At 44.8% G+C, this 12500-nt stretch overlaps 2 protein-coding genes across 4 annotated transcripts in view; one reads left to right on the top strand and one right to left on the bottom strand.

Moving 5' to 3' along the window:
* Positions 1–756: 756 nt before the first annotated feature.
* tpbgb (trophoblast glycoprotein b) lies at positions 757–3961 on the bottom strand. 2 transcript variants are annotated; one of them, XM_063198286.1, is made up of 2 exons: positions 2321–3961; positions 757–1017 (listed from the first exon to the last, which is right to left on the bottom strand). In XM_063198286.1, exons 1-2 carry the CDS (start codon positions 3409–3411, stop codon positions 1014–1016), a joined length of 1095 nt encoding a protein of 364 aa, XP_063054356.1. In that variant the 5' UTR covers positions 3412–3961; the 3' UTR covers positions 757–1013. The 2 variants fall into 2 exon arrangements, with proteins under 2 accessions (XP_063054356.1, XP_063054355.1); XM_063198285.1 differs by lacking the exon at positions 757–1017 and having other exon boundaries at positions 1344–3961.
* Positions 3962–7645: 3684 nt separating this feature from the next.
* The window catches only part of ibtk (inhibitor of Bruton agammaglobulinemia tyrosine kinase), a 41121-nt gene continuing 36266 nt past the window's right edge, over positions 7646–12500 (top strand). For both annotated transcript variants that reach the window (XM_063199604.1, XM_063199602.1), the window contains exons 1-3: positions 7646–7778; positions 9975–10980; positions 12375–12471. In XM_063199604.1, coding sequence (XP_063055674.1) covers positions 10633–10980; positions 12375–12471 — 445 coding nt within the window. In that variant the 5' untranslated portion in view covers positions 7646–7778; positions 9975–10632. The remainder of the gene's footprint in view (positions 7779–9974; positions 10981–12374; positions 12472–12500) is intronic.

The raw sequence follows: 12500 nt of genomic DNA, 5'->3' as shown, positions 1-12500 counted from the left end.
AGTTATGCTCTCTTGCTCATTCCGCTCTGGACAATGTTCCAGTTTCTGTGCTTTTCTCAGCCATGTTCAGCTGTTAATCCTGAGCCCTCTCAGTCATACTTGAGTGCTTCAGGGTCAGAGCTCTTTTCCGAAGAGGGTCGTTAGCTGAACTTAATGTCGACCCATTAAAGTTTATCCATCAGCCCTCTAATTGTGGGGCTGAGTCATTTGACATGGTACCATTCTCTCCGTAATCGACTCGCTCCGAGGAAGAACCGGGAGGGGGGAAAGAAGTTAATGGATGACAGGGTGGGGAAAAAAAAATAAGTCCCCGAAAGTCTTGTCTTGTCTGGAGAATTCCATTGCGGGTTGCCGAGCATGCATTGGATGGGAGGAGAGCTTGTGCGACATTCCTTTGTGTGTGTGTGTTGTTGTGCTTCCGTTTTCCTCTGTGTGAGGATTTGTCAAGTCTCGAGTGGTGCTCATGTCTGGTGTTGAGGAGGAATGTGTGTGTATGTGAGTGTGTGTGTGTGTGTGTGTGTGTGTGTGTGTGTGTGTGTGTGTGTGTGTGTGTGTGTGTGTGTGTGTGTGTGTGTGTGTGTGTGTGTGTGTGTGTGTGTGTGTGTGTGTGTGTGTGTGGTGCATGTGAGAAAGAGAGTGTCTGTGTCTGTGTGCGTGCATGCGGTTAGAGAGTGCGTGTTCAGGGTGTGTCCTTTGTGTGTGTGTTGTGTGTGTGTTGTGTGTGTGTGTGTGTGTCCTTTGTGTGTGTGTGTGTGTTGTGTGTGTGTGTGCGTGCACATGTGTGTATTCGTCTGTGTGTGCATGCGTAGTTAGTGAGTGCATGTTCTTCATGGTGTGTGTGTGTGTGCGCTGCATGCTTGTTGAGGAGTGCCTGGGTGCGTGAGAGGGTAAATCCATGAGGGCAGCATCTGAGGCCAGCCATGAGCCTCTGCCTCTCTTTGTAAGTCTCTGCATTCCTCTACCGATCAGACAGATTCTTTTGGTATGTCTGAGGCAAAAAAGCAGCCGCTTGGTCAGCTATGAAATGTAATATAAAGAATGATATTTAAGTATAATAGAGTTTTGAGTTCGAGTTCAATTTGAGTATGACAAACTTTTGTGACAGTATAATCCATTGTAAATGTAGCAGCATGCCAACAAGCTTTACTTTTTTTTGATATGGAACAAAATGATTCAGAATCAGTGTGTGTGTGTGTATTTGTGTGTGTGTGTGTGTGTGTGTGTGTGTGTGTGTGTGTGTGTGTGTGTGTGTGTGTGTGTGTGTGTGTGTGTGTGTGTGTGTGTGTGTGTGTGTGTGTGAGAGAGAGAGAGAGAGAGAGAGAGAGAGAGAGAGAGAGAGAGAGAGAGAGAGAGATAATCCCATCACTCAAATATCTATTCAGTATTCACAAAGATCTATAACACTTTTCATATATTTCTTTTTTTTTAACTCCCTTCTGAATCTGATGATAGAATGCACCTCCAGTAAACCCAACCATGTCCCAGAATGGCCTCTAACATAAACGGAAGACATTTGGGGGAAAGGGTGACCCCTCAAAGACCCTCTCTCACGGGCGGCTTAGATTGCAAATTCCTGTGTCATGACATTCCGGCCCATGCAGCACTGAACAACATCAAAAGATGAACAAACATGTTAGCGAGGCCTAGTCGACTTCACATGGTGGTCCTTCTCTGAGTCAGACAGTCACCCTCACCCACATCACAAGTCCTTTCTCTGAACTCTCTCAGTTCAGGTTCTGTCTGTTGGAAAGGGCTTGTCTGTGTAGGCCGTGTGTGTGAGTGTGCGTGCGTGTTCGTGTACATGTGTGTGTGCCTGTGTGTGTGTGTGAGTGTGCAGGAAAGCTGACAATGGGGGACAAAGGGGTCACCTGTCCCGGGCCCAGGGAAATGGGGGGCCCATAATTGGGTCCTCATTACATTGATTGTAATGGGTGGGGCGCCCTTTCAGATGATGGTCCTGGGCCCAGCCAAAGCAGTCAGCGGCCCTGTGTGTGTGTGTGTGTGTGTGTGTGTGTGTGTGTGTGTGTGTGTGTGTGTGTGTGTGTGTGTGTGTGTGTGTGTGTGTGTGTGTGTGTGTGTGTGTGCTCGTGCGTGGTGTGGTGGTAAGAGAGTTGAATACCATTAAGTCTACGGGGGAGGGAAATGCGGGAGGACTGGTTGCACTACAGGCAAGCACTACACTACTAGTGGAGCAGTCATGCAGACAGAGCTCTCGGGTGCTGGCTCAAAGTCCCCAATTATGTCCCTATAGCCCCGTAAATCTCAGACGTCCGAGTTGAGGCTGAGGTTGGCCAGCCTTGGGTCTGAGTTGATCTCGTACCTGTAGTGATAACCTTCCATGTGGTCCCTACAGGCGTCCCGAATGTTGTACATCCACCGTTTGATGCCCTTCCTATTCAGGTACAGCACCAGCAGAAAGATGACCCCGATCAGTGCCAGCACCATGCCCAGGAAGACGTACGACGTCTCTAGCACCCCCTCCAGTTCTCCGTTGTAATTGCAACTGAGCTGCGACGGCTCAACCTGTAGCAAAAGACGCCCCTTCAAGTAATCAGGTCCATCGCAGGTGATGCTTTGCTTATCCAAAACCTGATGGCTTTTCCTCAGCCAGTCCTGCATGTCTATGATGTTGCAGTCACACAGCCAGGGGTTGTCTGTTATCCTGATGTCTGTTAATGTGGGGTTTGCGCTGAAGTCGAATAACGTTCCATTAGACATCTCTCGCAGCGCGTTGTCTCGTAGGTCCAGCACACCCAGGAGTGGGTTTCTAAAAGTCTCACTGCTCACTGATACGATGGAATTGTTGCGCAGATCCAAGAAAGCCAGGTCTGGTAGACCGGTGAACATGCTGTCCGGCAAGAAAACCATTTTGTTGTTGGATAAATCCAGTTTGGAAAGCTTCGGTGTGCTATTGTTGAAGAGGCGAGTTAATTCGCCGGTGTAAGAATAACTGTACAGAGATTTGCTCAGATTTAACGAGAGCAGCGTGTTATCAGCAGCGAATGCCTCACCACTGACGCTTCGTATCCTGTTATCACTAAGGTCCAGCAAACTTAAATTGGGCACATTATAAAACACACCAGATTCGATTTCTTCTATGTGATTCCCCGTCAAATGCACTTCAGTAAGTTGTGCAAGACGCTTAGGGAAAGAATCAGTGGTGAGACGCGTGATGTTGTTTCCAGTTACAATCAACGTCTCGATGTCCTCGGGTAATGGTTGTGGAATTGCTGTGAGGTCCATGTTTTCGCATAGAACGGATGTATTCTGGCACACACATTTGCTGGGACATGCAGACGCAGAAGAGAGTCCGACAACAGAAAGGAAAACAACCATCACATATACTCTCCATAGGCACAGATTGGGTTGATTTCCTTTAACTTTTTGCGTAACCGTCAGACTCGCGCGCATGTTGGTTCTTTTCCACAAGTGCCGTTCCAGAGCGAATAGAAAACAATGTCCTCGGGGCTATTTGAAATAGCCGGATTTACGCAGTTCTGGACAGTCCCAAAGTATGACTGGCCGCATCGAACTCCTGACGAAAACAGATCTGCCTTGAAGTTTTACGTTTTGGCAAAGTTCCAAAACATTTGGTTATCCAGCTAACGCAGCCCGCTCCAGCACATGTAGCCTATTCCAGAAGAAAAACGAATGAAAGAGTTACACATTTGTTTCATACTAGGCTACATTTACAAACGTTATTCCCTTTCTTGTGGAGGTTGTGAGAATGCCTCTTGAATCTCTGAAACAAAAGATTCCTTTTATTCAGTTGAGTACACGTTCGCCGTTCACGCCCGGTTGTAGTGCGTCGTCTCGGACAAAATTGCTGGAAATGTTCACGGAAGTAAGTTGTAGACCAAGGCGTAAAATTCCATTGATTCTGGCACTCGACTGAACGTTCATTCATTGGACTATTCTCCACGGCGAGTTCAGCATCACGCACACACACTAGACCTCAGTACATCCCTGCGCAGTTTTTGCAAGAATACTTTCCCCCTCGAAGCCTCAGTGGAAACCACTGCTTGGACCGTACCATTCCAGTTTAGATGAAAGGGAACCAGTAACTCATGAAGCACAGCAATTACGCAATAATTCCATGCCCAGATATTTTGTTGAAATTCATCAATGTGTTTTTGGTCATTTTATTGTTTTATTCGAAAATATTTCAAAGAAACGATATGCTTTCATTGTTTGGAGAACAAACCACCCCCACTCATTCCATTAGGCTGAATGTCATATCCACATAGCCTACCTGTGAGTCTGGCCATATCTCTGAACTGTAGGCTATATACTGGGTTTGTGCACACTGAACAATTGATATTGTCACAAACAAATGAGCAGATGGATAAATTTAGCTTTCTTCATTCTTCAAAAATAAGAAAACAGTTGGAAATTGGAAACAAAGTTGTTTATGCTATAATGAATTTGTCCTATTGAGCTCATTGAACATTTCCACACAAGTCACAGCAACTCCAGTTCATCCGTCATGCACATAATGAGAAGTAGGGCCTATACGTAGTTTCAGCAACTTAGCATGAATCAGTTAAGTGGAATTAACTTACCGTGGTATGCAGACTAGAATATTATTACACTATTATATACTTTTTAAAATATTTCTAGTGTGTTTGTGTGTGTGTTTTCCAGGACAGTCTCTCTCTCTCTCTCTCTCTCTCTCTCTCTCTCTCTCTCTCTCTCTCTCTCTCTCTCTCTTCTTACCTTGATACGTTCTCTTTGAACTCAATACTCCCACCTTGTGCTGCTTTCCAATTCATGTTTTGGTATGACATTGGTGCAGCATAGATTTCATCATGTTTTGGATATCAAATATCTCTTTCTTCTGTTTTCTCTTCACTGACAATTTCCCGGATGCACATAAAAGGAATTGTTTTTGAATATGCATAATAGTCAAGTCAAGTCAAGTCTGCTTTTATTGTCATATGTTTCTTCATATGCACAGGTCATACAAGGAACTTGAAATTGGGTTTTCTCTCTATACATGAAGGATATAGACATACACAGGACTGAAATTTGCAGACTAACATCAAGTGCAAGACAGGACAAGTAACAGTGATGGTCCAATACCAGTAAAGTGATGAAGTAATAAATAATAGGCTACTGAGCATTTAACATTGATGAGTGACAGTGACGGGCCAGTGGTAACCAGTACAATAAGTGAGAGTAATAAATAACAATTAACATTTGGCATTGAACATTGGACATTTAATACTGAACATTGAACATTTAACATGGAGGGAAGAATAGAAGACAATAAAGTAGTAGAATACAAGTTAGTCAAGTTATGCTGTGCTACACACAGTGCAGTCCAGCATAGTCCAGCAGTCCAGCAAAGTCCAAATAGCAGCAATTTAGCAGCATAGTTGGGAGTGCAAGTCACATAGTCAATAGGCCATCCTATTTTGATGCATGGCCATCTATGTTCATAAAACGATTACAAAATTTTTATAATTCTGAAACATGTGCACTGTGTAAGCATCATATCTGTATTGTGCCCTTTTTCAGAAGTGTATGCATATAATTGGCTTACTTTTGCACTTCACTTTTTGAATATGCATATTCTAGAAAAAAATGGCCTACTTATTTAACTGTCGACAATACACAATCAGCCCCATATAAATAACAGCTACAGTACAAATGTAAAATGCAAAAAGATAAAAAAGTGAGTGGATAGATGGTAGGCCCTAGGTTCCAGAAAACACAGAATGAGGTGTTATTACTCTTGTGCAAGCACTTGAATTTGTAGGTGAATGGACGGTGGACTTCAGGGAGAAATGAAACAACTACATTTGGACATGTAGGCTATTGTATCAATAGCAAGGCATATGTCACAAGTGTTTTGTGTCAGGCAAACATAGGAAGTACGTAGAATACGTACATTTGATACAATTTGATAAGACGGTGTAGTGTAGAAAAGGGCACTTGGCTCTGTCAGGACACAAACCTGGACCTCCAGGGGCACTAAAGTGTGGCAGGCTCATTGGCTGGGCAGTCAGAGTATACCCCCTTGTGATGGCCACTTAGGCTAATTGTTAATATGGGGCTTATAATCAAGCAAAATATCTTTGTGTGACAGAAAAGGGAATGGGCCTAATTCCTGGGAGAGAAGGGCCATCAATTTGATTTTTGAAACGTAGATCCTGTGTGCAGATCTTTGTGCAGATGGGGTCGGTGGCGTATTTGCTGAAAATATACACCATAACAACATTGTTATGACAATACTGAGAGCCTAACGTAACCGATTGAGATTGTCATAACAATTTTGGTGACAAAAGGCTCTGCGCAAAAGCGTTAAGAAATGTAGAAACTCTGTTGAAAAAGACATCTGCAAATTCTGTTCTGCACCTTCCTAGACAGTTGTCAAGACACCAAGAAGAAACGTGTTAGCCTATGTCTGTGGCGTTGCATCCCATGAGACTTGAGAGATCTCGAGACTGAAGACAACTTTCTAGTCTTGATCTTGACACAATATTGGTCTTGGACCCCATTGTGGTCTTGCTGTGTGTTAGTGTCAGCAGTTTTGCCATAGTAAATGAAAAGGTTTTGCAGTGCATCATGCAGCCTATATTTTGTTATTATTCAGCCGGTTCAATTAATGCAAGCCTACATGGAGGACTGCCAATTCCATAAGCAGTCTCTGTCTTGTTCTTGCTCTTGACTACATCTGTCTGGACAAGGCTGTGTTGGTCTTGGCTAGTGTTTCTCAACAGGGGCAGTAGAGCCCCCAAGGGGGTGTTGGGGGGCCCTAGGGGGACTGGTCTAAGCTATGGTTATAGGACTAATATATGAATTACATTACAAAACCTATATTTATTAGTTATTAGATTATTATTATTTTATCAGCATTAATAATATTATTATTATTATTATAGAGAGAGAGAGACAGAGAGAGACAGAGAGAGACAGAGAGAGAGAGAGAGAGAGAGAGAGAGAGAGAGAGAGAGAGAGAGAGAGAGAGAGAGAGAGAGAGAGAGAGAGAGAGAAATGTATCTTTCCACTTCCTCTTGACAGATGCCAGACAACAGTCATAGCCTATGAAGCTGAGCTAGGTTTTCAATAATCTCACATCAAATAGGCCTATGCATTCAGCCATTTGGTTACATTTTGAGGCCCGCTGAAAATTGGCATTTCCAAATCGATTACCCTATTTAAATTAAGGTATTGAATTAGTCCCGGGGCGTATTTACAAGTATTCTTAATTCATTTATCAACAATACAGGCTATTTCCAAATTTGACACTAGTACAGACATTGACAAAGTGACGTCATTATGGGGATGTAATCGGCTGGCACAAACTTGGCACTGTTTTATCATCCAATAACACACCACACTGAGGCCTCGTTCCGTCAAGGATGTGTGGGTGCTTCTAGTCAAATGCAGCTATGGTAAACAAGAAGCCACGGATTTTGGTGACATTAATGTTTGCTTGCAACAGCACAACTTATAGAACTAAAACATTTTACGCACTGAATCTCGCTACGCGCCAGAAGAGGCGGTGACCCACTGACCAAAAAGCTTACGCGACGTAAAAACTAGTAGCACTAGACGCCCTATCAGCAGCCGTGCTGGAACACCCGTCGACCAATAGGAGATCGGCATATTAGCACGTCCATCGCCTGTTTTAGCCGAATGACCTAATAAGCGGCATCCAGGCTATCTCTGTAATTTTCCTTTCTGAAACTATCACGCATTTAATGATGAGACTGTTGAACTGCATCGCCGAGGATATGTCCAACAACTCTGTCATCTTCATCTAGCGGCAGGTGAGAAAGTGAAATATGACCCGTGGACAGGGAGGCTGTTCTCTGAAAGATCTGCTGCAAGTTGCCAGCGGCTGCAGCGATGATGTGTCAGGTTCTGATAGCCAGGCTTTTCCTACATAAGTGAACGATACTGCCGGTGAAAGTAAACATTATTAACCACACATGTTCTAATCTCATTTCGCAGATTTATTGAAATCCATCTTGTAACGTTGTTGGGGAGAGACGGGTGGATATCTTCCCCTGCCCAGCTTTCACATTGCTAACTAGCTGCTGTAAGATCATTTAGCTTGCCAAATAGATTGCAGCACCCTAGAGTTTAGAGTGAACTAACTCAATTCCACACAGACATGGTGTAAGCAGCTGTCCACGCGTCAATTGCACTGTTAACGTATCTGTTTTCTTCGATTTGCTTTGCTGGTCTAACCTACACAGCAATTTAGACCCCTTGTGTTGCAGTGTGCCTCTCAAGTTATGTGACTCGAGTCTTTCTTATGTAATCTTGCTGTGTTGGCTGTGACAGACGTGTCTGGCTTTGAAACCATAGCGCACCCCAACAGCTGTCATGCTGTGCTGGTAACGTTGAGTGTATATAATGCAAAGTAACGCGGTGTTGCGAATAACCAGTCATTCCAGTTGCTGTAACTGACATGGCATATGGTTGGGGTAAGATGACTCAAGTGCCTTATTTCGAGTGCTCCTAGTTCAAATGGATGACCTGACCCTTGCTCTCTGAACACGGCGTTCTGCCAACGAAACCACCTTTGGGTATATGTAGTGTACTGAGTTCAGTGGGGTCCCGCCCCCCAATAGATTTCTTTAGGGATAAGTGCTGTCAAAAGGTGCCTCTGTTAGTCATGTCTGTAGACCCCTTTAAATCCAACAGTCAGCACTTGGTTAATCTGTACGGGGTAAAAGAGCAGGGAATTCAGTATTGCATTGATACTGGCCTAGATCTGGTTGTATTCTTGGCCAACCAAGCCTTAATAATATCTTTGTTTATTCATTCACTCACTCATTTTTTGTCGTGTTCCTTGCTTTTGGTTCCAGTGGCAGTCGAGAAGGAGGCGATAAACAACATGATTGAATGTAGAAGTGAAGACTTTTCACTAAACTATGTCAATGTTTCTTCAACTTTCTGTCCTTCATTGTAGATTTCGTTGACTTTGCCACATCAACACTGCTGCAGGTGTGCCTAGCTGCTTATTTTGCATGGGTGGAAACGATAAAGGCCTCAGCTAATAGTCCTTAATCAAAGTTTCTTGCAAATCATTTTATCTCAACATTTTATGTGCACCTTGAAGTCCATCATTCTATTATGGTTATGCATTAGGAAGTGTAGTAGGCCATGTATTATATTGCCCAGATGTACAGCTGTTTCATCAAAGGTTTGATGAAACCAGTTCTGCTTTTCTTTGCATTACACACATCGTACATTTGGTGCAAAGAAAGCCACAAAGTTATCAGCTGAGGAAGCGTGTTTTGTCATAACTTAGCCCATGATGTGTGCATTGCTTGCCTTGTGTTGGTAGCGTCTGTTCATGCTTCTTAATGTTCAGCAGAAGCGACTTTTGTTCTGATTAGTTAATTTAATTAGATTACCTACATGTTGCACTGTGTTGACTTCATTGCATTACACTGTAGCCCAGAGGTGGGTCAACTCAGGCCCGGCGGTCACATGCGACCCGCTGAGCCATTTCATTTGGGCCGCAAAGGAAAGACGACTTTTAAATCCAAATTCATACGGTCACTGAACATTCTTTCCTAAAACAGGGCGCTTGCTAACTAAAGATATCTTTCATAATGTGCAGGAATTGCCAAGTTGACAAGTTACGGTATGTCAGTGTGTGTATATTATTTCTTATGATTGGCATCTAGCCCCTCAGTCAATATTCTACACTCATTGTGGCCCTAGTGCCAAAATAATTGCCCACCCATGCTGCAGCCCCTTAACGCGTCACTGCAACATTCCACCTCTGCAATGTTGTAATAGTCACTGACAAAACTTGACCACCATAGTACTACACCACAATGACAGTGACAGTGGCATTAGTATACATTATGGCTGTAATACTGTACATTTTCACTCTGGTAACAGGGGCAGTGTCTTAAGGGGATAATTGTGAATGTGATTGTTTTTGAAAACAAAAACTAAAAACTATTCTTTTCTTTTCTTTTCTATTCTATTCTGATCCACAGGTTCCCCTTACAATTATGGAGGCTTGAAGGAGGTGTGTGGTTGGGCTGAGGGGAACGTCCCCGTCAGCTGAGAAGGATTGTGATCGATCGGATGGACATTTCAAGGGGTTGTGGTGCACAGTGTTGCCTTTTTCATGTACAAAGTGTAGATTATATATATATATTTTTGAAATAGCATATTTGTACAAATTGTAAAAAGAAAATAATTTCAGAGATTTATATTTATACAAAGTGTAATTATTATTTTATTGATAAGTTATCTTGTGCCATTGGGCTGTGGTGAGTGCGTAACTGTCATGGTGGACTGACAGGTGTGCTTCAGTGCCCAGGGGTCGCTAGGGTGCTGTGGAATCCCAACACAAGCACAATTCTAGCGCCCCGAAAAACCACACGAAACGAAAAAGAGCGCACAATTATCCTTTTGCTTTTGAGAGTAAGCCTACACTTTCTTTCTTTGCTTCCTTTTTTACGTTTTGCTTCGCTGCTTTTCTAAACTTTTTGTCATAGCCCGAGGCTCCACAGAATACTAATAGGTGATCATAGAGACCAGTGTGGGGATTCAGGGGTTAAGAGGGTTGACACATTTCTCACAAGTAAGGTGGGTTGGTGATTAAATAGTGAAAGGTGGTGGTGGCGTAGTCGTGTGTCCTGTGTCGCCATGAGTATTGTCGCCATGACGCCCGACTGCACCCCGAAGTGCCGCTCGGCGCAGCACGCGGACGAGGTGGTGGCTGCCATGACGGTGGGTGGCGGCTCGGACGGGGGAGTTGAGGGCCGGCTCTGCGCCTTCTTGACGGCGCACTGCCACAACGCCGCCACGCTGAGCGACGGCTTTGGCCGCACGGCGCTGCACCTGGCCGCCTCGCTGGGCCGGCGCGGCCTGCTGGAGTGGCTGCTGGAGAGCAAGAGCGCCGACCTGCTGGCCAAAGACAAGGAGTCCGGATGGACCGCCATGCACCGCAGCGCCTTCTACGGACACATTCACTGCCTCATGGCCCTCGTCAAGGTGAGTTTACTACTGGGCACATACTGTGCATGGTCTCAGGGCCCTTGTCAAGGTGAGTTTAATGTCCTGTACAGACCAAGAGCGAACGGAGCGAATTAAGCGACGGAAGTCATTATTTCTCTATGGAGGGCACGCGACCTGCGCTACCAAAGTGAATTCGCCAGGAGCGAAGCTTCTTGCGCGACCAGAGCGAATTACGACGATTCAACTAAATCTAATCGCAGGCAAATTCGCTCTGACGCTGTTCGGCGAAAACCAATCGGAAAGTTCATATCTCCGAATGTCCCAGGCTGTCAAGCCAGAGCCGTTATGTGATTAGCTGAATCAAACATGTCAATGCTGCGTCTGGAGCGTATACAGCGAATTCAAGGCGAAACTTCTTCTGCTACCCACGCTACCAGGCAGCGTAGTTCGCTCTTGGTCTGGACACGGCATAACTGATGTCTACTGGGCAGTGGGCACGTACTAAACACTGTCTCATGGCACTGGTCAGGGTAGGGTAACTACCCACATGAAGCGGTCTGCCTGATGGGCCTCGTCAAGGTGAGTTTAACTGATGTTTACTGGGCACATACTGTACACTGCCTCAGGGCACTGGTCAAGGTGAGGCAGCTACCCAAATGAAGTGGCGATGGCACTGGTCAAGGTTGGTTTCCCAGATAGTCATGTTATGTCTTTTCAAGCACATACACTGCCTTATAACACTAGTCAAGGTGAGGTTAACTAATAGTCATGTGACATCTTGGGACACATACACTACCGCCTGGCACTGGTGAAATTAAGCTGGCTACCTAAATGATGCTCTCTGCCTGATGGCACTGGTCAAAGCGAGTTAGCTACCCAAATGAAATGGTCTGCCTGATGGCACCGGCCAAGCTTAGTTTCCCAGGTAGTCATGTGATGTTTATTCTAGGCAGCACATGCACTGCCTCATGGCACTTATAAAAGTGAGTTACACAGATACGTAGTTACTGTATGTGATGTATACGGACACATGGGGCACTTTGTGATGATGCTGCATGTATTTCTGCAAAATGACATTGCTTAGTTTCAAGTTAGACATGCGGAATGTGCTGTGTAGTGTTTTGCCATATCAGGCTTTAAAACTGGTGACAAATTAGGTCACTTGGAATGCCCTGTAAGGCCACCCTGACCCTTCTTTTTCGGTACAGCACATTTTGTCAGCGATGTGTTTTCCTGCATCAGAGATGCCACGCTTTCCAACCATTCCGTGTACTGTCTCCCGAGCTTTTTTTGTTGGGCAGCGTAGAGAGCTTTTCTGATTAAAGCGGAATGTGTGTGTGTGTGTGTGTGTGTGTGCGTGTGTCTGTCTGTCTGTCTGTCTGTCTGTCTGTCTGTCTGTCTGTCTGTCCCTGCATACTCTGTGTTTTCAGCATGGCGGATCACTCACCCTCCAGGACAAAGAGGGTCTTTCTACCCTGGACTTGACCATGAAGGATCGGCCCGCTCACGTCGTCTTCAGAAACACAGGTGTGCAGGCTATGTTATGTTAGCAGCAC

This window comes from Engraulis encrasicolus, chromosome 5 (assembly GCF_034702125.1).
Source record: "Engraulis encrasicolus isolate BLACKSEA-1 chromosome 5, IST_EnEncr_1.0, whole genome shotgun sequence".
Taxonomy (NCBI): Eukaryota; Metazoa; Chordata; class Actinopteri; order Clupeiformes; family Engraulidae; genus Engraulis; species Engraulis encrasicolus.
This window is presented reverse-complemented; position numbering and strand designations above follow the sequence as displayed.